At 41.7% G+C, this 22,119-nt stretch overlaps 1 protein-coding gene across 5 annotated transcripts in view; it reads left to right on the forward strand.

The window, feature by feature from the left end:
- Positions 1-308: 308 nt before the first annotated feature.
- Positions 309-22,119, forward strand: part of LOC141365356 (kinase D-interacting substrate of 220 kDa B-like) — a 79,634-nt gene continuing 57,823 nt past the window's right edge. For 4 of the 5 annotated variants that reach the window (XM_073869632.1, XM_073869634.1, XM_073869635.1 and 1 more), the window contains exons 1-14: positions 1,763-1,784; positions 4,270-4,420; positions 5,154-5,252; positions 8,454-8,552; positions 9,033-9,131; positions 9,266-9,364; positions 10,877-10,975; positions 19,330-19,527; positions 19,616-19,714; positions 19,923-20,021; positions 20,130-20,228; positions 20,382-20,559; positions 20,928-21,092; positions 21,169-21,348. In XM_073869632.1, coding sequence (XP_073725733.1) covers positions 1,780-1,784; positions 4,270-4,420; positions 5,154-5,252; positions 8,454-8,552; positions 9,033-9,131; positions 9,266-9,364; positions 10,877-10,975; positions 19,330-19,527; positions 19,616-19,714; positions 19,923-20,021; positions 20,130-20,228; positions 20,382-20,559; positions 20,928-21,092; positions 21,169-21,348 — 1,669 coding nt within the window. In that variant the 5' untranslated portion in view covers positions 1,763-1,779. Of the gene's footprint in view, positions 545-1,762; positions 1,785-4,269; positions 4,421-5,153; positions 5,253-8,453; positions 8,553-9,032; positions 9,132-9,265; positions 9,365-10,876; positions 10,976-19,329; positions 19,528-19,615; positions 19,715-19,922; positions 20,022-20,129; positions 20,229-20,381; positions 20,560-20,927; positions 21,093-21,168; positions 21,349-22,119 lie in introns of those variants that run through there. The other variant, XM_073869633.1, reaches the window with a different exon arrangement.

Consider the following 22,119-nt stretch of genomic DNA (forward strand, 5'->3'; position numbering starts at 1 on the left):
TAGAGTGTTTTCAATCTTTATTTAGTATTATTTTTAAATTATTCTTAAATTAATGAAATAACAGATTTACCGAAGATATTGCGCTTCATCAAAATAAAACATTTAGACACCACACTGCAAAAAGTCTTATGAAAAAAAATCTTTAATATTAATATCTCCACACAGTTTTTATAACAACGGTAATAACTGCAGTAAATGTAAACTAAAAAACATAAATATTGTACAATAAATTAGCTTACTACTAATAAGCAATTATTTGATAACCAGTTTCTCTTAAATTAATTGCCATTACTTCATTAGAGAAAATGAAGTCGAAATAGAACAACAACTTACGCGTTAAAACATACTGTAAGCAGGGCGTGGTTTCAAGCAATGGGCGTGGTTATGTCAACTCCGTTTTAATTTTTTTCCACACCTCGGCTCAGCAAAATGGCTGTGCTGTAGTCAAAATATGAAGTTGCCACCCGGCAAGAGGATTATGAAAAGCAAATCAACGTTATTCTATTGGATTACGGTGGACCTTGTTTTTCTCTAGGACAGACATGTAAGTTGCCAGTTACGATTTAAAATATTCTCAACAAACAAGTGTGTTGTTCAAACGTGAGTTTGTAACTTGCCAACATGGTATGTTTTTAAGTATAGTATGTTAGTAAGTTAATGTAAATTAATTGACATTTTAACAATGTTTTGCGTCACTGCGCACAGATCAACATGTCTTGTGACTTTAACTGCTGTCAAACAACATGTGCTCATCCAGAAACAACTGTTGGGACATATTGCATGCATTAATGCGTCGTCAAGTCACTTCATAATGTCATATTTGCTTACAACGGTTTGTCTTGCACTCTTTAAATCAAACGGTATTTTAATTCCCATGCGCTCAGCTTTAAATACACATAAGTTATGTTGAGGAAGGATCTTTATGCGAAGCTGCTTGCAAAAGTTACTTTTCTCATTCAGGATTCACGATGATGGTGAACTTGTTTACCTCTGTGCCACTGTCTCACACCATGGAGACATCTGAGTGTCATAACTATTAAAAGAGCTCAGTTATATATTTGGGACTCGGTTGTCGTGGCGCGTTTGCCTCACTTTAATGTAATGTAATATCCACGTGCTTTCAGCGAGCATATATGCAGTGACAGACATACAGTTTTTTGACTTTCTCTTTATATAAATGAACTAAAATTGCACTAGTTTACTGTGACGTTATAAAATGAAATATAATATAAATACATAAGTTAATAGGTAAGAGGGTTATGCAAATGCGCCCCGAGAGACTTTAGATTAATTACCTTTTTTGTTTTTTGAAAATTGCAACCATTATTGTTTATACAAATGAAGTGTTTTGAATATAAAATAGTGAAGTTGGCAATATATTCAAGAGTAAAATGATCCAGTGTGTAATAAAAATTATGTCTTTGAGACACTTTGGCTAACTTATATATTAGCAAATAAATTATTAGTTAATAATTGAACAATTTAAATAAATAAATAATTACATATTCTTAAAGAAGTTAAAAAACGTCACAATAGTCTTATTAATATTCATGATTTAGCACTCGTTTCGGTCAAGTTCATAAATCGGCGCGTGCGTGCGCTGGGCGTTGGTCTAAACAGAGGCGGGGCTTTGCGCCTCATGCATTAATTATGAGCGCGTGGAGTGACAGGCAGAGCCCCGGCTTGTTAGTACGCACAATATGAGTGACAGCGTGAGTGGAGTATCAACTGCCTTCAGAAAAACAGGCTTTGGAAAACCAAGTCTCAGGAAACACTGGCATGAGGTAAGTCAGCCTGTTACTTCTGACTGTAATAAAGTCATTTTACATGAATGCATAGTTACAGGTTTAATGTTGACATGGGTTATCTGTTCTTTGTGCACGTTGGAGCTGGAGAGAGGGGGTGAACCTTGCACAGTCAATATTTGACAGTGGGGCTCTTGTGACGCTCCATGTGATTGGCTGTTTCCAAGCATTGTCTGATCCCTCTCAGGAGGGATGCTTTGAAAGCACCGAAGGGTGTGTCAGCAGTTCAGAGATGAACAAAGGATGATGAAAGTGGATGAGTTAGATTATCTTCATCTCTGCTTGTATCTATTTGATTCATTTAGTAGATAGAATATAGATATTTCTGGTTGACCTAAACTAAGGTGATTTTTGATGTTATGGCTCTGCTAGCTGGTTAAGTCAATTGTCATGCCTGGCATGTGGTCAACTGGAAACCAGTTCATCTCGGATGGGTTGTACCAGCATGCTGAGCTGAGTTGGCAAAATAGCCTAGAGGTGTCAGCAACATGAGTTTCTACTTCTGCTATTTGAATGCTCAACTGTATTACAACATGTGCTTTTTATGTTTACATAAACATCTCAATTTCCTCTGTCCTAATCTACAGTTGCCCGTAAAGATGTTTGTACAAGCCTGCTTAAAAATGTATAAATGGCATTAGATAACAAAACATATAACCAAGATGCGCGTGTTTTGAAATAAACCGCAAAAAGAAAGTGTAGCAAAAGGAAGTTTAAATACAACACACAATGTTGTTTTAAATTACGACAAACTTTACTGTTAAAATTAAAGTAAAGTGAAAAATGTCTATATTAATGTGGTGACCCAAATCAGGTCAGTAACCACAATAGACATTGAAGGGGACATGTCCCCCCAATAATGAGAAACATTTAAAGGGACACTTCACTTCACTAATTTTCCAGCTCCTCTAGAGTTAAACATTTGATTTTTACAGTTTTGGAATCCATTCAGCTGATCCACAGGTCTGGCAGTACCACTTTTAACATAGCTTAGCATAATTCATTGAATCTGACTAGATCATTAGTATCGCACGAAAAAAAACCCTCAAAGAGTTTTGATAATTTTCCTATTTAAAACTCGACTCTTCTGTAGTTACATTGTGTACTAAGACCGACAGAAAATTAAAAGCTGCGATTTTCTAGGCATATACGGCTAGGAACTATACTCTCATTCTGGCGTAATAATCAAGGACTTTGCTGCCGTAACATGGCTGCTGCAGGCGTAGTGATATTACGCACTGCCCGAAAATAGTCCCCTTGGTTACTTTTAATAGCAGGGGACTATTTTCATGCGCTGTGTAATATTATTGCGCCTCTTGCAGCCATGTTACGGCAGCAAAGTATCTGCCATATCTGCCTAGAAAATCGCAACTTTCAAATTTCCGTCGGTTTTAGTACAATGTAACTACAGAAGAGTCAAGTTTTAAATAGAAAAAATATCCAAACTCTTTGGTTATTTTTGAGCGTGATGCTAATGGTCTAATCAGATTCAATAAATTATGCTAAGCTATGCTAAAAGTGGTACCGCAGGACCCGGAGATCAGCTGAATGGATTCCAAGACGGAAAAAATGAAATGTTTAACATATTTAAAAAAAAAAAAAAATTGGAGTGTCCCTTTAATACACATTTTTATTATGCATATTACATACATATAGACCTGAATGTTTTGGTCTCTCCAATGTTCAGATGTGGTTATGTCCTTGACACAAAGTTTGGACATTTGTGTGAATTTCAGGGTGACCTGATACTGCACATATGCTCTGATGACCTTTGAACCAGATGTTAAGTATTTTCCTAAACAGTAGGTTATGCAGATGCTACTAATGCATAAATTAAATATAAACTTTAACTATACTATGTTGCCTGTGGTGACATTGTCTGCATGATTAGAGAAACAAAATGTTCTTCTGATATAAGTGCCTTTTCATTTTAATGAATGGGCTTAGACTGTGCAATGCATTTCTGAGGCCAAGGTTAAGCCTTGCAAATATTTTTCCTTCTAGGGCACATTAGGATTAAACTACTGCCTCTGTGCTTTATAATAACAGTTTAATGTAAACTGCTGTCTGATCATTTATAAAAATGCTGTTTCTTTGGCTGGATTTTTAATGAATCGCATGCTGCTATATCAGTATCATTCGTACTTATTGCACAGACAGCATTAGAGGCTTTTATCCTAATATCATTCAGGCTAAATCAATATTGATATGGCGGTGGTCTCCTACTGGCTGTTAAGTTACCATACGGTTCATCATTAACTTGAATGATTTGTGCAATTCGGCAAGACGAGGCTTGTTACCGTCTGTCTTCCCATTCCAAATCTGTGTGGAATGTAGGTTTGTTGTAGGAGTAGAGCCCAGGTTTTAGAGTTCAAACGGTTACTTGATTTTACAGTATAATGAGCGAACAGAGAAGAGTTTCATTTAATGATGTATCATTCCTGCTGTCTTCAACATTCTTCAGTGGAGCTCCTAGTACAGCCATGGATGTGACCACCTCATTGAAGATGAGCTCCATGACCACCCAGAGTCTCTTCAGCTATGTGGAGGAGGAAAATTTATCGGCCCTCAAAGCTCATCTGGACAAATACAGAGATGTGGACACCAGAAGTGATGTGAGTGTGCAGAAATCCATGCTTTTTTACGTCATATTTCTAGGTTAATTGTAACTAAATGTATGTTTTACTGTATCTGTGGCATGCTTTTGGTTATGACAGACAGCGACTTTTGACTCATCTGTTTATAAAATCTGTGTTCTGATCACATCAGTCTTAAACTTCATGTTTGTGTTATGATTATAGTTTAAAGGGGTAATTGGGTCCTCCAGTGCTTCTATCAACCTAGAGGAGGTGTAAAAGATCAACCCAGTAACTTAGTTTTGGTAAACCATTCTCTGCAAGCATGTGAAAAAATAGGTCATTGAAATTTGACTCCCCTTGTGATGTCAGAAGGGGTTAGTACCGCCCCTTAATCTGCACTATCCAACCACGGCACTGCCATTTAGTGCATTTTAAAGGACACACCGAAAATGCCACTTTTTGCTCATACCTAAAAAGTGGCAATTTTAACATGCTATAATAAATGATCTATATGGTATTTTGAGCTAAAACTTATCATACGTACTCTGGAGACACCAACATTTTTGTGTATTTACTGTTAAGGCGTTTTTATTCATTTACACAGAGGGTTAAAATGAGATTTACATTACCTACTGAGGGATGAGTTAAAAATGAGTTGGAAACATGCCATGCATGCGGTAAAATATATGCATTAGATCAAAACTATTGATTTAAATTTGCTTCTCTATTATTGATTTATTGTGCACTAAAGCATTGTCATCCGGTTAAGAGCGGCCAGACTCCTCTGATGGTGGCATCAGAGCTGGGAAGTCTGGAGATCGTGCAGGAGCTCATCAGGAGGGGCGCAAACGTCAACTTGGATGATATTGTGAGTTGTTTTTCACATAAAACTCAAAACATTCACATCAGAGACGCAAGAAAAGATAACAAGATCGAACAAAACACACATTGCTTATAAAAATGAGAAAGTTAAGTTTTACTTTATTTGCTAAGTTTTATATAGTCTCATGTTGCAGGGGCGGAGCGGGACCAAAAAATCTATTGGGAAATTTCGTAGACCACCGGCCCTCTGTGGTCAAAAAATAAATAAATACTAAGGTCTCGTATCCACTTCCATAGTAGGAAAAAAGAATACTATGGAAGTAAATGGGGTCCACAAATGGTTTGGTTACAAACATTTCTCAAAATATCTTCCTTTGTGTTCATTAGAAAAACGTAATTTATACAGGTTTGTAACAACATGAGAGTTAGTAAATCATTTTTGGGTGAACTAATCCTTTAACAGGAGGAAAATAACTGCCATGTAGAAGGACCAATCATACGTAGTGATTTTAAAGGGGACTTATCATAAAAAATCGGACTTATGTTTAACTCCATGTTTAACTGCTATAATTGGGTCCCCAGTGCTTCTATCAACCTTGAAAATATGAAAAAGATCAAAGTTTTGGGTAAACCATTCTCTGCAAGCAGGGTCCGAAATTAACTTTTTGGCTCACCTGCCACGGGGACTGGTAGATGAAAAAATCCACCAGCCAAGCATATTTTTTACCGGCCAGAATAATAAACAGCCTTTTTTTGTCACATGTACATTAATTTCATTTGCTGTAATCATGGCATTGCTCGCAAAATTTCAAAATCCCTGGTAGCCCTTCGGGCAGGCACTCTTCAGTTTTTGGTAGCCCGAAATGAATGCAAGTAGCCCGAATAAAAAATACATTACTTTTAATGTAGAGTATTAAAACAAAACATCTATCAAAACACAAATAACACATATCAATTGTCAGTACATATCAATCATCAGTTCAAATTTTTCTTCTAACCAAAGTGAAATATCTATACATCAGATTCTGAATCTGAAGTATTAAATGAAGTCACAGATAAGAAAATGCCACTTGACTTTGTGGGCATAGCACAGGCTTATTCAATTAGATTTACCACAGGCCAAATTTTGCCAATACAATGCTAATAAGGCCTCTAACCACAATGTTTAATCTGCTATTCTTGTTGTTGTTTTGATGCTGTTGTTTTTTAACAAACAAAAAGACTGGATTTCCATATAAACCAACTTTTCCTGCTCATCCCCACATCAGATATACTCACCATTTAAAAGTGGTTTAGTGGGTCACAAAACTCACAGTTTGGATCATCCAGTTACAGATTGGATAATTTTTTCGATCAGAAAAAACAGGGGCTACTGTCGCTTTAAGAGCGATTGTGCACATAGTCACTCTCTTCACTGCCCGTACAATCTATATCACTTTAAAGCTTGTTGCGAGACATAATTTTCTTACGTGAGGATAGTAATGACTGACAGGACGAAGGAGGATTTGCCCAACAAATCCATGACAAATCATGACAGATTGCATCGTGTACTGCATCTTTTAACGCGATCGCGAAAGTGAAAGTAGAACTTGAACGCGCGCTCAAACGTAATTTAAATACCCTGAATTTCATACACCATTATTACACATCCAAATCTGTGAAAGAATGCATAAGCATTTAAATATATTTTTTCCTCCCTATAAGTCAAGATAGCCCGACGGGCAGGGCGGGGATGCATTGATAGCTAATATGCAGCAGATAGCTGCAGACCGCAAGTTACCTGCAGTACTAGCTAGAAACAGACCGTCTCTAGTGTGAGACTTGGAGCGTAGAGACGTTCTGTGGCTAGCTCACCTCGTCCCCAGATTAGTTACTGGCAAACACATTATATTGCATTAATATTTTGGTATGAAAATCACCCGCCAGTGTGGCGGGTAGCCTTTTGAATTTAGTCGCCAAACGGAAAATCTACCCGCATTTGGCGCTTGGCGGGTGTTAATTTCGGACCATGTCTGCAAGCATGTGAAAAAATAGATCATTGTAATTTTGCTCCCCTTGTGATGTCAGAAAGGGATCATCATATAATTGTACCGCCCCTTAATCTGCATCTAAACACGGCACTGCCATTTAGTGCACAGATTAGCTCATTTGCATGTAAAAGGACACACCCCAAAACGGACAAACCCCTGCCGCGTTTTTTCTGATTAAATAATTTAAACATAAATGTTTCAACCTTACTGATGTCTTCTTACCTGTTCTGAGGACGAAAGTAATCTCTGCTTCAGTATTTAATCCCTTCAGTATGATATTCCCCAGATCATTGCTTAAACCTTTACAGATTAAACTGCGTCATTTGTATAACAAGTTTAAATTCAAAGCAACTGTTGACCAAGCTACAAACTTTTCACTATCTGCAGCACACATATGCGATATAGTAGCGGGGACCTCTTGGATGTGACGCAAAGATGAAAGCCGGAAAAGATTTTTCCACACTGTAATAAAAGATTTGTTGGTTCAACTTAAAATTTTAAGGCAACGAGGTAACTCCTTTTTTTCTAATTAATTCAACTTAAAAAATTAGTTCATCTAAAAAAATTGTGTAAACTAATATTTTTAAGTTGCATTAACAATTTTTTTCTTATGGTGCATAAAAACAGACCCGGCTGATCAATTTACAAAACATTATTATAAGCTTCCCATTGTGAAAATCAAAAGTTAATTTGCGTTTATTTTTACCTTCCAAAAGTTACAGATTGCAGCTTTAATGACTGACCATATTTTACTATTTTAACATTCTATCATACTTTGCTATTTTAATTTGAACAGACTGGAGCTGGTGGTCTTACCGATCAGTGCCTCACCGTTGTCTTTGCAAATATCTTTTCATACATATTTAATATTTAGACATTACGAAGCCATTACGCCTGCACTTCAACCATATGAATGATTTCATAGGTGTGGGTGGGCCATAGAAACTATATAATTGGCACCCTGTACCATCATTTTGTAAATTACTAGATGACTATGTTTACATGCCCATACACACACATTCAGCTTCTCAAACCAACAGACGCTGAGCGGTATATTAAATAACCTCTTCAGTAAATCGAAGTATCTTCACTATGTCCACTTGGTATGACCAGCTGGTATGTTTTAAAGCTCAGCAAATATCTTCTAAAGATAAGGAGTAGTTTCCTGGAATCATATTTGTCTAAAACTAAACAAATATGTTTTTATGTTATTTAAGGATTGCTGGACAGCATTGATTTCAGCTGCTAAGGAGGGACATGTTGAGGTGGTGAAGGAACTGTTGGAGAACAATGCCAATGTGGAGCACAGAGACATGGTAAGATCCAGCTAACATATATCTGATGTCCAACAGCTGTACTTTTAATTTATTTTAATGTATTCATACTTTTCTGCTTTTATCTTTATCTTTTTTTAAATGTACTATTGTACATACTCTTTTTAAACTGTGTCCTCAACTTTCCCACCCAGTTCCCTGCCTTACTGAGACATGTGATGCATGCATTTAAGTTCTGCTTTCCTGGCAGTTCCTGGATATATTTTATCAGATTTTCAAAATGTCTTGTGGTCATGCATTCTCTATGGTTGTATCTCAAGTCATATTGAGCCAATCTAGACAGAAATACACAAATTCAGACATGTGTAGGTTCAAATGCTGTGTAGGTAGTTTGTAATAATACAGAAGAGACTTGTAGTCACTCCCTGACTCAGGGGGATTGTGTTTATTTTGTGAGTGTAAAATTATACGGGACAGTGTATGGAAATATAATAACCTTACCTGGGAATATTTTTTGTGTAGGGTGGATGGAGCGCGCTCATGTGGGCGGCTTATAAGGGCCGTTTGGAGGTGACACGTTTGCTGCTGGAGAAAGGAGCGAACCCTAACATCACCGGACAGGTCCGCAGAGCTCGTCCTCTTCCCGCATCAGACATTTGTTGTACATTAAAAATGATGTTTGCAATGTGGCAATCCATTTACAAACGTGAGCGGAAACGTGTTTGTGTGTAATTGATTTATGTCTGTCCCAGTAGTACAGCGTTTATCCCATCATCTGGGCGGCTGGAAGAGGTCATGCGGAGATAGTTCAACTTCTGCTTCTGCATGGAGCCAAAGTCAACTGTTCTGACAAGGTGCCTTATCATTTCTATCTGAAGAAATGCTGACATGAGCTGCTACCTGATTCATAAACACAGATGGAGAACTAAATAGCCATGTCAACATTTTCCTATGAATCGTCTTAAATGTTTTTTATAAACAACAGTAGCATATCAATTTGTTGCGAGCTTTGTTCGTTATTATAATTCATAATGCTATTATGTTTTGAACAGTATTTGTTTATCATATTTCTTCTGGCGCTCACTGATGTTTATATATTTAATACGAATATACGTTAGTTATTTAACCAGATTGAATTGCTAAGTGTTGAATGAAGAGTCACTCTATAGCACAGCCATATCATTGCATTTGTTTTTTAAAGGTGCAATGTGTAACTTTTAGGAGGATCTCTTGACCGAAATGCTATATAATATACATAACTATATTATTAGTGGTATATAAGGACCTTAATTGTTTTATAACCTTAGAATGAACCATATTTTATCTACCCCTTACATGGAAGTCGCCATGTTGCGTCGCCATCTTTCTATCGAGCGCGTTTTGTCACTACGTTGTCTCTCAGACAATGACATGTTTGTCCTGTGGCGGCTACCATAGCTTCTCTATGCGTTTCGAAAGGAAGGTGTGAGCTGTGGACTGAACCATTGGTTGCAATTCACAATCTCACTGCTTTTCCAGCTCCCCTAGAGTTAAACATTTGATTCTCACCGTTTTGGAATCCATTCAGACGATCTCCGGGGCTGGCGCTAGCACTTTTAGCATAGCTTAGCACAATCTATTGAATCTGATTACACCATTAGCATCGCGCTACAAAAATAACTAAAGAGTTAAAATTGCAGCTTTTAATTTTCTGTCGGTCTTAGCACACGATGTAACTACAGAAGTCAAGTTTTGAATAGGAATAATATCGAAACTCTGGTTATTTTTAGCGAGATGCTAATGGTCTAATCAGATTCAAAGGATTGTGCTAAGCTATGCTAAAAGTGGTAGCGCCAGACCCAGAGATCAGCTGAATGGATTCAAATACGGTAAGAATCAAATGTTTAACTCTAGGCGAGCTGGAAAATGAGCATATTTTCAAAAAAAGTGGAATGTCTCTTTAAAGGCGGAGTGCATGATTTTTGAAAAACACTTTGGAAAAGGGAGTCGGGCCGAGTACCAAAATGCACTTATTGTAGGCAATCAGCAGTAAGGGGCGTGTCTACTAAACAACATTGTTGCCTGTGTTGAGTATGTGTGGGGCGGGTCTATCAAAAGAAGGATCAGATTCTATTGGGGTAGGGGCGTGTTTGTGTAGGTGATTTCAAATATCAACATTGGCTTTCAGAGATCATGCACCCCGCCTTTAATCAAATAATTTTTTTACTTATTCACAATTATTATTGAGAGTAATACAGTTTATTTGCTTATTGTAATTATAGGCTATTTACAGTTCCCCAACAATATAACAATCACAGAGCATTCTATGAAAAATCTTTAGTACAGCTTTTTGATTGGATCAATGTGTTTTATTCCTTCACTTTTAGTATGGCACCACACCTCTGATCTGGGCAGCCAGGAAGGGCCATTTTGACTGTGTGATGCATCTGCTGGAGAATGGGGCCAATGTGGATCAGGAGGGAGCGGTATGCAGTTTTTGTAGTGAAAATTAAAAATGTTTGTACAATTGTAGAGAGTTGGGTCATGAGTGGTATAAAATGCGTCAATGTCTAGAAAACTATTTACAAAAGGTACATCATACAGTACTCTGCAGCCTGTAATAAAAATGAAATAAACATGATTTCACAGTATATATAGTAGTAGTGGCCACCAAACACTTCCATGTTTTCCCTATTTAAAGACTGTTACATGAGTAGTTACATGCGTAAGTATGGAGGCACAAAATAAAATGTGGTGATTTTTAAGATAAAATGGGGCTAGACTAAATGCTAACACATTCAAGACACGCTATACAAAGATAAAGTGTACGCATTGAAAAATATAGGTATTTATTAATTTGTCCAAGTTGAGGTAAGAAAATAGTAAAATATTGAAAAACAATGGTGTTCCCTTTCAGTCGGTCACTACGACGTCACGTCGTGACCGACGAATTGGGAACCGCTTCGCGGGTGACCTATCTGCTTCGAGAAACCTTTAAAACGCCAATGAACTTGGCATGCAGATAATTGCATCTGCCGGCGCCGCCCCGCCGCACAGCTATTTAATAAGCGGCAGGTGCAGTTATCAAATCAGCTTTTTAGCTTCGAAAGCTGGCAGACTGACTGCTCACGAGAAGCTACTCTCTGCTCTTTGGAGAACTCTGCGTGTTCGATTTGGTTGGGCAAAGGCATTTCAGCGGAGGCTCGCGGGTGTTCCACCTCTCTTTTTAATTTTTTGACTTTTTTCTCACTCTTAGTTGAGTGTGTGCGTAGCCGTTCCCCTGTGTGCTTCATCAACATCAGCACATTAAAAGAGTATTTCCTCTAAAAGAGTATTGCGGTGTTCTGCGTCTTTTTAAAGACAGCATTTCACTTGCACTGAGACGGGAGCGTCTTTTTAAAGATGTCTTTCCGTCCGTGTTTCTGGATGCGGCAAATGTATGGGTCCCCGGGTGGCCACGATCGTTTTCTCTCATGCGCAAGAGTGCATGCTGAGGCTGCGATCGTGGAGGGTTCATACTCCTAAGAGAGCATGAACCTCTTGGATGGCGGAGACGGGTTTCGTACCTCCGGGAATGTCACCCCCGTTTTTCCGTTGCGGAGCCCCGTTAAAGGTGCGGTGGCAAAACTCCGGAAATCTTATCTCCGTATAAAAGGTGCTGAATCGGTTAGCTGGTTCGTCCAGTGACTCTCAGCACCCCCATCCACAGCCAGAGGTGCCGTAAGAGACGGGTGGCGCGTGTTCTACGCGCTCTCGTCCTCTTTCAGTCCTCACGAGGATTCTATGTCTGTCACAGCATCGGAGAGGGGGTCGTCTATTCGGTCGCCGACTCGGACCCACTCCCGCCTTCGGGTTGGGTAGGGGCTCCCGTGCTCGACCCCGAGTGGCGGCCATGTACGCTCGGGAGCGCGGAGACGGTCTGTGTGGAGCGGAGAGCTCCTCCCCCACCGCACCGTCCCGCCTAGATGATTGGCACTTCAGGACTGCAAGAACAGCCCCAACCTTCTGTGCCTTTCTTCCCGGGGTGCATGTTGGTTGACACGGTCGTGGAAAACTCGTTTTCCTCCCGGAACCGATCGTTCAGCCATCACCTCTCACCTCTCCTGACGGCGGGGCCGCTAAGGGTTATGCTGCTCCAAGCGACCAGCCTCCCTCCCCTCACAGACCCACGGGCTTGTGAGAGGCGGCCTATGCCGTGCGCGCCATGGCGTGATGCAGGTCCGCCAGGCTAAGGCACTGAAGGATCTGCACAGGTGAGGTCACGGTCCGGCAACTAAAGAATCCTGTGTGGCTCTGACCTGGCGCTACGAGCGACTGGGTTCACCCCACAGGCCGCCGGACGTGCTGTGCCCACCCCCGGTGGTCCAGGAACGCCGTCTCTGGTTGTGTCTTGCGGGCATTAAGTAGGTCGTTAATAATCGTCCTAATGTTCCATTTTAGACCAGCCATTTCGGCGACGCGGCTGAGAGTGTCCAACAATGATCGGCCGCTTTAGAGCAGACTGAGGCATCATGCCACGTCGGAGCCTAGCTGCCCCCTCCGTTACGTCAGTATATTGGTCTGCTTTTCGCCGAGGGCGTCCTGCTGCGGCTTTTTTTGTTCCTTCATCCCGGCAGCTGTGAGGAACCTGTCGTAAGCAGTACACCCGCCCACTCAGCCCGCTACAGAGGTGGAAAATGAAACTTAGCGGCTCTGAGTCGGGCGATCTGAAGATGGAGAGGATCGCTCTTCAGGAGATGGTGAAAGCATCATTCTCCCCCCCACCCCGGAGGAGGGCCGGGTGGGGAATCCTTGGTTTCGTTTTGTGTTCCGCCGACTTCAATCGGCACCCACTAACCTCAAAGAGCGAATTCCTCTTCTTTCTCCAGATCACCGGAGGCATATAGGAGTTTCGGACGGGCTCAAAACCCTAAGTTCTCCTCTTCCTCTTTCGCCAGCGGATGTATCGAGCGGGACATCTACAACGGAGCCTTTGCTCAGCATCCATCAGCGGTTTCGGGTGAGTGTTTCATTACACACAACATCTCACAATGCGGCCAAAGAGCACGCGTCGTTGAGTTCCCCGTCTCCGCTCGCCACGGGTACACACATCGTGCCGTTAATTTCCTCTCGCTCGGTATCTGGGGGCCTGAGCTTCCCAGCCCGTCGCGTTGGCTTTTACGCACGATCCGTCTCGGTTACGCATTCAATTTGCCCGGCTACCTTACAAATATTCATGCATTCGCTTCACCACGGTGAAGGCTGTCGATGCGCACGTATTGCGTGCGGAGATTGCTGTCCTATTGGCAAGGACGCGATCAAGCCGGTCCCTCCAGCCGAGATAAATTCGGGGCTTTACAGCCCTTCATTGTACCCAAGAAGAGTGGCAGGTTGCGTCCGATCCTAGATCTGCGCGTACTGAATCGAGAATTCACAGAATTCACATTCACAGCATGCTGTTCAAAATGTTTACGCAGAGGAGCATATTTTAATGCATCCGCCCATAGGATTGGTTCGCAGCTTTTAACCTGAAGGACGCGTACTTTCATGTCTCCATACTCCCCCGACACAGGCCGTTTCTCCGCTTTGTGTTCGAGGGGAGGGCATATCAGTACAAAGTCTCACCGTTCGGGCTTTCTCTCTCTCTCTCTCCCTGTGTCTTCATGAAAGTTGCGGATGGCGCACTGCAGCCCCTGAGAGAGAGAGCGGTGTTTGCGTTTTGGCGTATTGGCTCATAATAGCTCAGTTTCGTCAGATGCTGTGCACACACATAGATCGTGTATTTAAACACCTCGCTCGTCTCGGTCTTCAGGTCAACTGGGGAAAGAGTAAACTTTGCCCCGTGCAGAGGATCTCTTTTCTCGGAAAGTAACGGGATTTGGTCAATTTAACAACACGTCTCATAGAAGCGCGTGTTCAGTCAATTCTGGCTTGCCTCAACATTTAAAGGCAGGGTTGCGGTTCCACTGAAATAATTTTAGAAACTTCTGGGGCATATGACAGCAGCCGCGGCCGTGACACCGCTCGGGCTGCTCCATATGAGACCGCTTCAGTGTTGGCTTTATGACCGAGTCCCGAGGAGAGCGTGGCTCACCGGCTTTCACAGTATTATAATTACATCGAGATGCCGTCACACTTTCACCCCGTGGTCAGACCCAGCGTTTCTCAGGGTGCGGGTGCCACTGAGAGGTCTCCAGGCATATTGTTGGCAAAGATGCCTCTACCACGGGGTGGGCAGCCACGTACGGCGGACTCGTCGCTTCGGGGGTCTGTTCGACATTCCAGCGACATTAGCATAAATTGCCTCGAGCTGTGCACTGTATATCTTGCGCTCGTCCGTTTCGTCAACGTGATTTGATGCTTAAGATGTAGTGCGCACCGACAACACTGCGGCTGTAGCGTATATCTATCGCCAAGGCGGTGTGCGCTCTCGTCACCTGTCGCATCTCGCCCGTCTCTCCTCCTCTGGAGTCAGAAGTATCTGAGGTCTCTTCGTGCCATTCACATGTCGGGGTCGCTGAACACAGCGGCAGTCGCGCTCTCACGAGCAGCGCGCTCCGGCGAGTGGCGACTCCACCCCCGGTCGGTTCAGCTGATTTGGAAATGTTTCGGCAGAGCGCAGTTAGATCTGTTTGCTTCTTCAGAAACAACCCATTGTCGCCTGTTTTATTCATTATCCGAAGGAACACTCGGCGTGGATGCACTGGCACACAGCTGGCCGCGGGGTTTTCCCCAGTAAGCTTTATTGCGCAGACACTGTGCAAAGTCAGGGAGGACGAGGAGCGCATTCTATTAGTTGCGCCGTACCGGACAACTAGGAATTGGTTTTACAGAGTTCACTCTCCTCGCGACAGTCCCTCCCTGGCTGACTCCTTGGCACATTATGGCACCCTCGCCCCGATCTGTGGAACCCCCATGTGTGGTCTTTGGACGGGGCGCGAAGGTTTTAGGTGGTTTACCCCAGGCGGTATCTAACACCATCGCTGCAGCGCGAGCACCGTCTATGAGACAGGCGTATACGCTGAAATGGAACCTGTTTGTTGTTTGGTGTACCTCTCAGCGAGAGGACCCCCGAGAATGCTCGATCAGTATTGTGCTTTCATATCTCCAGCACCGCTTGGAGAAGAGGCTGTCACCATCTACTACTAAAGTAGATATCGCGGCAATATCCGCGCATCACGCACCTATAGACGGTAGATCTGTGGGTCAGCACGATCTGGTCATTAGGTTTTTAACAGGGGCACGGAGGCTGAATCCTTCGCGCCTCCCTCTATTCCTCCTTGGGACTTGTCCATGGTGCTGAAAGTTCAGCACTGCCCTTTCGAGCCTCTGCTGACGGTGAGCGTCAAGTTTCTCACTATGAAAACTTTGACGCCCCTCGCATTGGCTTCTATTAAAAGGATAGGGGATTTTCATGCATTTTCGGTCAACGATTCGTGCCTTCAGTTCGGGCCGGCTGAATCCAGCGTTAAACTGAGACCCCGGCCGGGCTACGTGCCTAAAGTTCCCACCACTCCCTTTAGAGATTGGGTGGTGGACTTTTCAAGCGCTGCCTTCGGAGGCAGACCCAGCTATGGCTTTGTTATGTTCTGTACGTGCACTACGTGTGTATGTGGATCGCACTCAAAGCTTTCGGACCTCAGAACAGCTCTTTGTCTGATACGGTGGTCAGCAGAAAGGGAAAGCTGTCACTAAACAGAGGATGTCTCATTGGATTGTAGACACAATCGCCCTGAAATATGAGAAACAGGGCATTCCTTGCCCTTTTTGTTTGAGAGCCCATTCAACCAGAAGCGTGGCTTCATCTTGGGCTTTGGCTCGTGGTTCCTCGCTTTCAGATATTTGTAGAGCTGCTGGCTGGGTGACACCTAATACGTTCACTAGATTCTACAGTGTTCGTGTTGAGCCGGTATCCTCTCGAGTTCTCTCGTCAGATCAGTGAGAACATCGAGGAACGGCTCCTGTGTCGGCTTGGAGCCTTTCTTTTTGGCTGCGCAGAAACCGCACCATTATGGAAGGCCATTAAGGCAAAAACGTTACAAAAAATGTTTTTTGTCTTTTCCACCGCTTGGTGACCGATGTTGCGGAGCATCGGCTGCCAGCCTCTCACTAGATGTATTCTTGACTATCTGGGTGAGGCTAGCGCCCACATTGCGCCCCCTAGTGGTTTCTTTGTGAGTATTTCCGTGGAAAGTTTATGATTTACCACGTTTCCCTTAGCGGAGTTCGTTCCGCGCCTCTCTAGTGTTGCTAAGAGAGTGTATTTTTATAGACCTCGTGTCTTTTTATCCATCACCTTAGTGGTAGACCCCTAGAGGGTTTTTCTTCCGCAGCGATCTTAGTCCCGCCTGACGAGTTCGCTTCCCAGTTCGCCTAGTCACTATCGTGGGTTAAGGAACAAGTAGTGACCGGCCTCTGCTTCAACCCCATTTCCGTTCCCTTAAAGAGGAGAGTCGGAGGGTTTATGCAGGCACTGGAAGGGTCAGCTTCAGTGGCGCTTTGGTAGGGATTCCCAATTCGTCGGTCACGACGTGACGTCGTAGTGACCGACTGAAAGGGAACGTCTCGGTTACATATGTAACCCTCGTTCCCTGAAGGAAGGGAACGGAGACGTCACGTCCCGTCGCCACAATTTGCTGTTCCACTGCTGATATCGGCCGGACACTTTTCTTTCTGTCCAGCTTTCTCAGCAAAAAATAGCTGATTTGATAACTGCACCTGCCGCTTATTAAATAGCTGTGCGGCGGGGCGGCGCCGGCAGATGCAATTATCTGCATGCCAAGTTCATTGGCGTTTTAAAGGTTTCTCGAAGCAGATAGGTCACCCGCGAAGCGGTTCCCAATTCGTCGGTCACGACGTGACGTCTCCGTTCCCTTCCTTCAGGGAACGAGGGTTACATATGTAACCCAGACGTTTTCCTTTACGGTACTTACTGGACATACCGTAATAATTTGGCAAAAATGCAAAGCACAGGGTATTAGGGAATCTGGGTTTATACGAATATACAAAAAATGCATACAGTAGGAAACATTGTAAAGCAAACACTGACTACAATTTCATCATTAAATTATTAATATTTATCAAACATTAATACTTTTGTGGTAATATTTTGTAGTCATTGTCCTGGGCTTTGTCTTTATAAACTTTGTACATGTATTGTGTGAAATCTTTTGCCAAGCCTCTCTTCTCAAAACTGAGTTTCAGTTTATACTCCAATTTAGAGGTAGCATCGGTTTTGCCAATTAATCGGCACCAATAGTTCATTGGTGGAACAATCGTCTGTCTGCAAAAAAATTCATGCCGATAGTGTTTCCGAGTGCGTCTGTTGCTTATATCATTATGAAGTAATAATTTGCTAAATGGATACTGCATTTGCATAGAAACAACAGAAGGAACCTAAGTTTGTCGTCAAAGCTGACAGGACGCTAATATTAGTAGTACCTCAAACAGTTGCACAAAAATACACGCAGATAAATTCAACCTAAATATTTAATGTCATCATTATTACTGTCGGTTTGCATTAGTTTATATCCAGCTGGTTACTTATATCCATGATTTATTCATATTTTAAGTTAATAACGAGAGAAAGCGATCTATATGCAGTTGTCGAATACATTAACATATCCAACGAATCAAAATTTAATTTCAGTTCTTTTTTATTATGCAATACATCTTTTGTTATTTTAAGATAATCATTAAATGTTTGAACGGAAGAAAATAAAGTACAAGACTACACATTTAATATACATTTATGTCATTTGAATTTTACCAGTGGGAGTATTTCACAGAAGAATTAACTTTAATACTTAATAATATAATTTATATTATTATTTATACATTTATTTAATTTAGTACAATTTTATGATTCAGTACTGTTGTTTTATTACTTTTGTAATACATCTCAGCACTGTTTCACTTTGAGTGTGATGTTTGTTTTTATCCAGTATCCATTTGAGAAAAATGATTGGTCGATTAATCGGTTATCGGCAAGCAGGGACCAGCCTGTGCGCTGTTTTAAATGTGCGTAATAAATCAATAAACTTGAAACTTAGTTATTGGTATCGGTAAAATCCACTATCGGTCGACCTCTACTCCAAACACACCAATGAAACTTGCATACAACATTTTTAATGTATCTTTAAAAAATAATAATAATAAAGTGTGAGGATGTCAAATGTTTAAAGCTGGACGTCACATTTGGCAACTGCTGCAAACACCATACTCCAGTCTCACAAAAATATAGGAGGAGCAAAATTTATATTCATGTTCATTTGCTTAGGTGGAGTTTTGTGCTTATGCTGGGGGGCACCTATTAGAGATAGTGTGGCTTCATGGTCTTAAAATATAGTTTAAGTGAATTAAAACTACTTTAGCTCAGTAATTTACTCAGTCTACCTATAAAATATTAAGACTAGACAAATAAATCCATTTCATTTATAGCTGATATAAAATCATAATTGTCTCTGTTCTGGGGGGCAGTGCCCCCCTGGCCCCTCCAAACTCTCCCTATGTGTACTGGGATGTGCATTCTCCAATATGGGTTTATTTTTACCTCATATCTTATGTTTTTTTGCCCTAGGAAGTTAAGACAAATTGACACAGCCTACATTCCCCTATATACTTTCTTGACAGACTACATTCCTCAGTGTTTTTGCTTTGAGTAACCGTTTGTATTTTAGTGTACTCACACTCTATAGATTGAAGTGATTAACATGTCCTTGTCAGATTTCACAACCTCTTGAGGTCTTGACTGACTTTTTTCAAGTGCACCAAATGTTCTGATTGTAGTATGTGCTATCATAGTAAACTGCTATTTATGAACATGAATATATTATGTCCTAACATAATGTCCTCCTGTTAGAACTCAATGACTGCGCTGATAGTGGCCGTCCGAGGCGGCTTCACAGAAGTGGTGAAGGAGATTCTGAAGAGGAATCCCAACATGAACATGACTGAAAAAGATGGCAACACAGCACTGATGATTGCTGCCATAGAGGGCTACACCGAGATCGTACAGGACCTGCTGGACGCAGGCACATATGTCAACATCCCTGATCGGGTAAATGCATAGCTTGACTTTTAACGCAATAGTTAATACTTTTCAGGAATTTCGGAATTCTTATTAATCTTGTGTACGTGTGTCTTAGAGCGGTGATACGGTGCTGATCGGTGCTGTCAGAGGAGGCCACGTGGAGATCGTCCGAGCTTTGCTTAATAAATACGCCGATATTGATGTCAGAGGCCAGGTAACTGCCTCTTTCCTGTGAACCATTGTCCTTCATTTCTTTATTTTTAACTCCTGTATCCATCAACACTTCATCTCGAGTTCCAGTATATACAGAACAGCCTCTTTGTTTTGTGGCTCATATTAAAAATACATTATTAATCCTCATGTGATTAAGGAAGTAGATGTCAAGATGACCTAGAGATGATCACTGTGGCTCTTCATTATAGGACGGTAAGACCGCCCTGTACTGGGCTGTGGAGAAAGGCAATGCAACGATGGTACGAGACATTTTGCAGTGCAACCCGGACACTGAGGCCTACACTAAGGTAGAAATGAAATTGAGGACGTAATGTAATGTATAATGTATAAATCCACTTAATGGTACAAATAATTTTATACAGAATCATGCTTATTTATGTATCTGTGTGTGTTAGGATGCAGAGACTCCTCTTATAAAAGCCACCAAGATGAGAAACATGGAAATTGTGGAGCTTCTTTTAGACAAAGGGGCCAAGGTGTCTGCAGTGGATAAGGTAAAGCGTAAAATATTCATTGTTTTGAATAATAATCCTCCAAGGTCATGGTTTAAATTCACAAGAAATGCACATGCTCATAAAATATAATTGTAATCTGAGATGCAGCCACTATTATAGGACCTTTATTTAAAAGTGTCATTGTCTTCTCAGAAAGGAGACACAGCTTTGCACATTGCCATCCGTGGGAGAAGCCGTAAGCTTGCTGAACTGCTTTTGAGGAACCCTAAAGATGGCCGCCTGCTCTACCGGCCCAACAAAGAGGGCGAGACCCCTTACAACATTGACTGCACCCATCAGAAGAGCATCCTCACCCAGATTTTTGGAGCCAGTGAGTGTGCATTCATTACAGGGCCTCAGACTGCCACCAAAATTTGAGAGTGTGCCATTGAATTTTACATCCAGTCGCACATGTGCGACTAGTAAATGTGACTTTTTTTGTGATGTGACACTGAATTTGAAACAGCACATTGTACTTTCTGCATCTATCATCAAAGTATTTATTAGTAATACAGTGGAAATTTGTAAAAATGTGATTATTTGGTTAGCATGTTGATTTACAGTGTGTGCCCCTAAATTTTCTGGTTGCGCCCCTAAAATTTTTAGCTGTGCTCCTAGTGAAAAAAATTAGTCTGGAGCCCTGCATTAACACACATGACACAGCTCTGAGATATCTCTGACCATCATCTTCTTCCCCAGAGCACCTGTCTCCCTCTGAGTGTGATGGTGACATGTTGGGTTACGACCTGTACAGCAGCGCATTGGCTGACATCTTGAGCGAGCCAACCATGCAGCCGCCCATTTGCGTGGGTCTGTATGCCCAGTGGGGCAGCGGAAAGTCCTTCCTGCTCAAGAAACTGGAAGGTACGAGACCGAAATCTAAAGATCCATCGTGATTATGAGAGCATGATCTAAATGTTTGTATTTTTTTCTTCTTTAGATGAGATGAAGACGTTTGCTGGGCAGCAGGTGGAGCCGTTGTTTCAGTTTTCGTGGTTGGTGGTGGTCTTGACTCTGCTGCTGTGTGGATCTGTGGCTCTTGTCTTGGGTTTTGCCGTTGATGCGAAGCTGGCCATCGCTGTGGCCCTTAGCCTGCTCGCACTGCTGTATATCTTCTTTGGTGAGATTTTTTATTTTATCAAGTTAAAGGAAAACACCACCGTTTTTCAATATTTTACAACGTTCTTACCTCAACTTAGACTAATTAATACATACCTATCTTTTTTTAGTGCGTGCACTTCATCTTTGCACAGTGTGTCGTGAATGTGTTAGCATTTAGCCTAGCCCCATTCATTCCTTAGGATCCAAATGGGGATGAATTTAGAGGTCACCAAACACTTCCATGTTTTCTCTATTTTAAAGTTACATGAGCAGTTACACAAGTAAGTAGGTGTGTACAAAAAAGTGGCGATTTTTAAAAGAACTATATTATATGGCGGAAGAGCACTTAGTTTGCAGCACTTCAACCTTGGCGTGCAGTTTTTATCTGCTTAAAAAATTGCCACGTTTTATTTTGTACCACCACACACACCCGTGTAACCACTCATGCAACAGTCCTCAAATTGAGAAAACATGAAAGTGCCCGGCGGCTTCCAAATTCATCCCCGCCCGGATCCCAAGGAATGAATGGGGCCAGGCCAAATGCTAACATATTCACAATGCACTGGGCGAAGATGAAGTGCATGCATTGAAAAAGATAGGTATGTATTAATTCCTCTAAGTTGAGGTAAGAACATAGTAAAATATTGAAAAATGGTGTTGTTTTCCTTTAACAATAACAGTCCGAGTCCAAGATATTAAAATTAATTAAAACTCGCAAAATATTAAAACAGAAGGTTTTCTATGGCATTGTGTAGCATATTTAAAGTGTAGGACAGATTGGAGGAATACT

Source organism: Misgurnus anguillicaudatus, chromosome 7 (genome assembly GCF_027580225.2).
Source record: "Misgurnus anguillicaudatus chromosome 7, ASM2758022v2, whole genome shotgun sequence".
NCBI classification, from domain to species: Eukaryota; Metazoa; Chordata; class Actinopteri; order Cypriniformes; family Cobitidae; genus Misgurnus; species Misgurnus anguillicaudatus.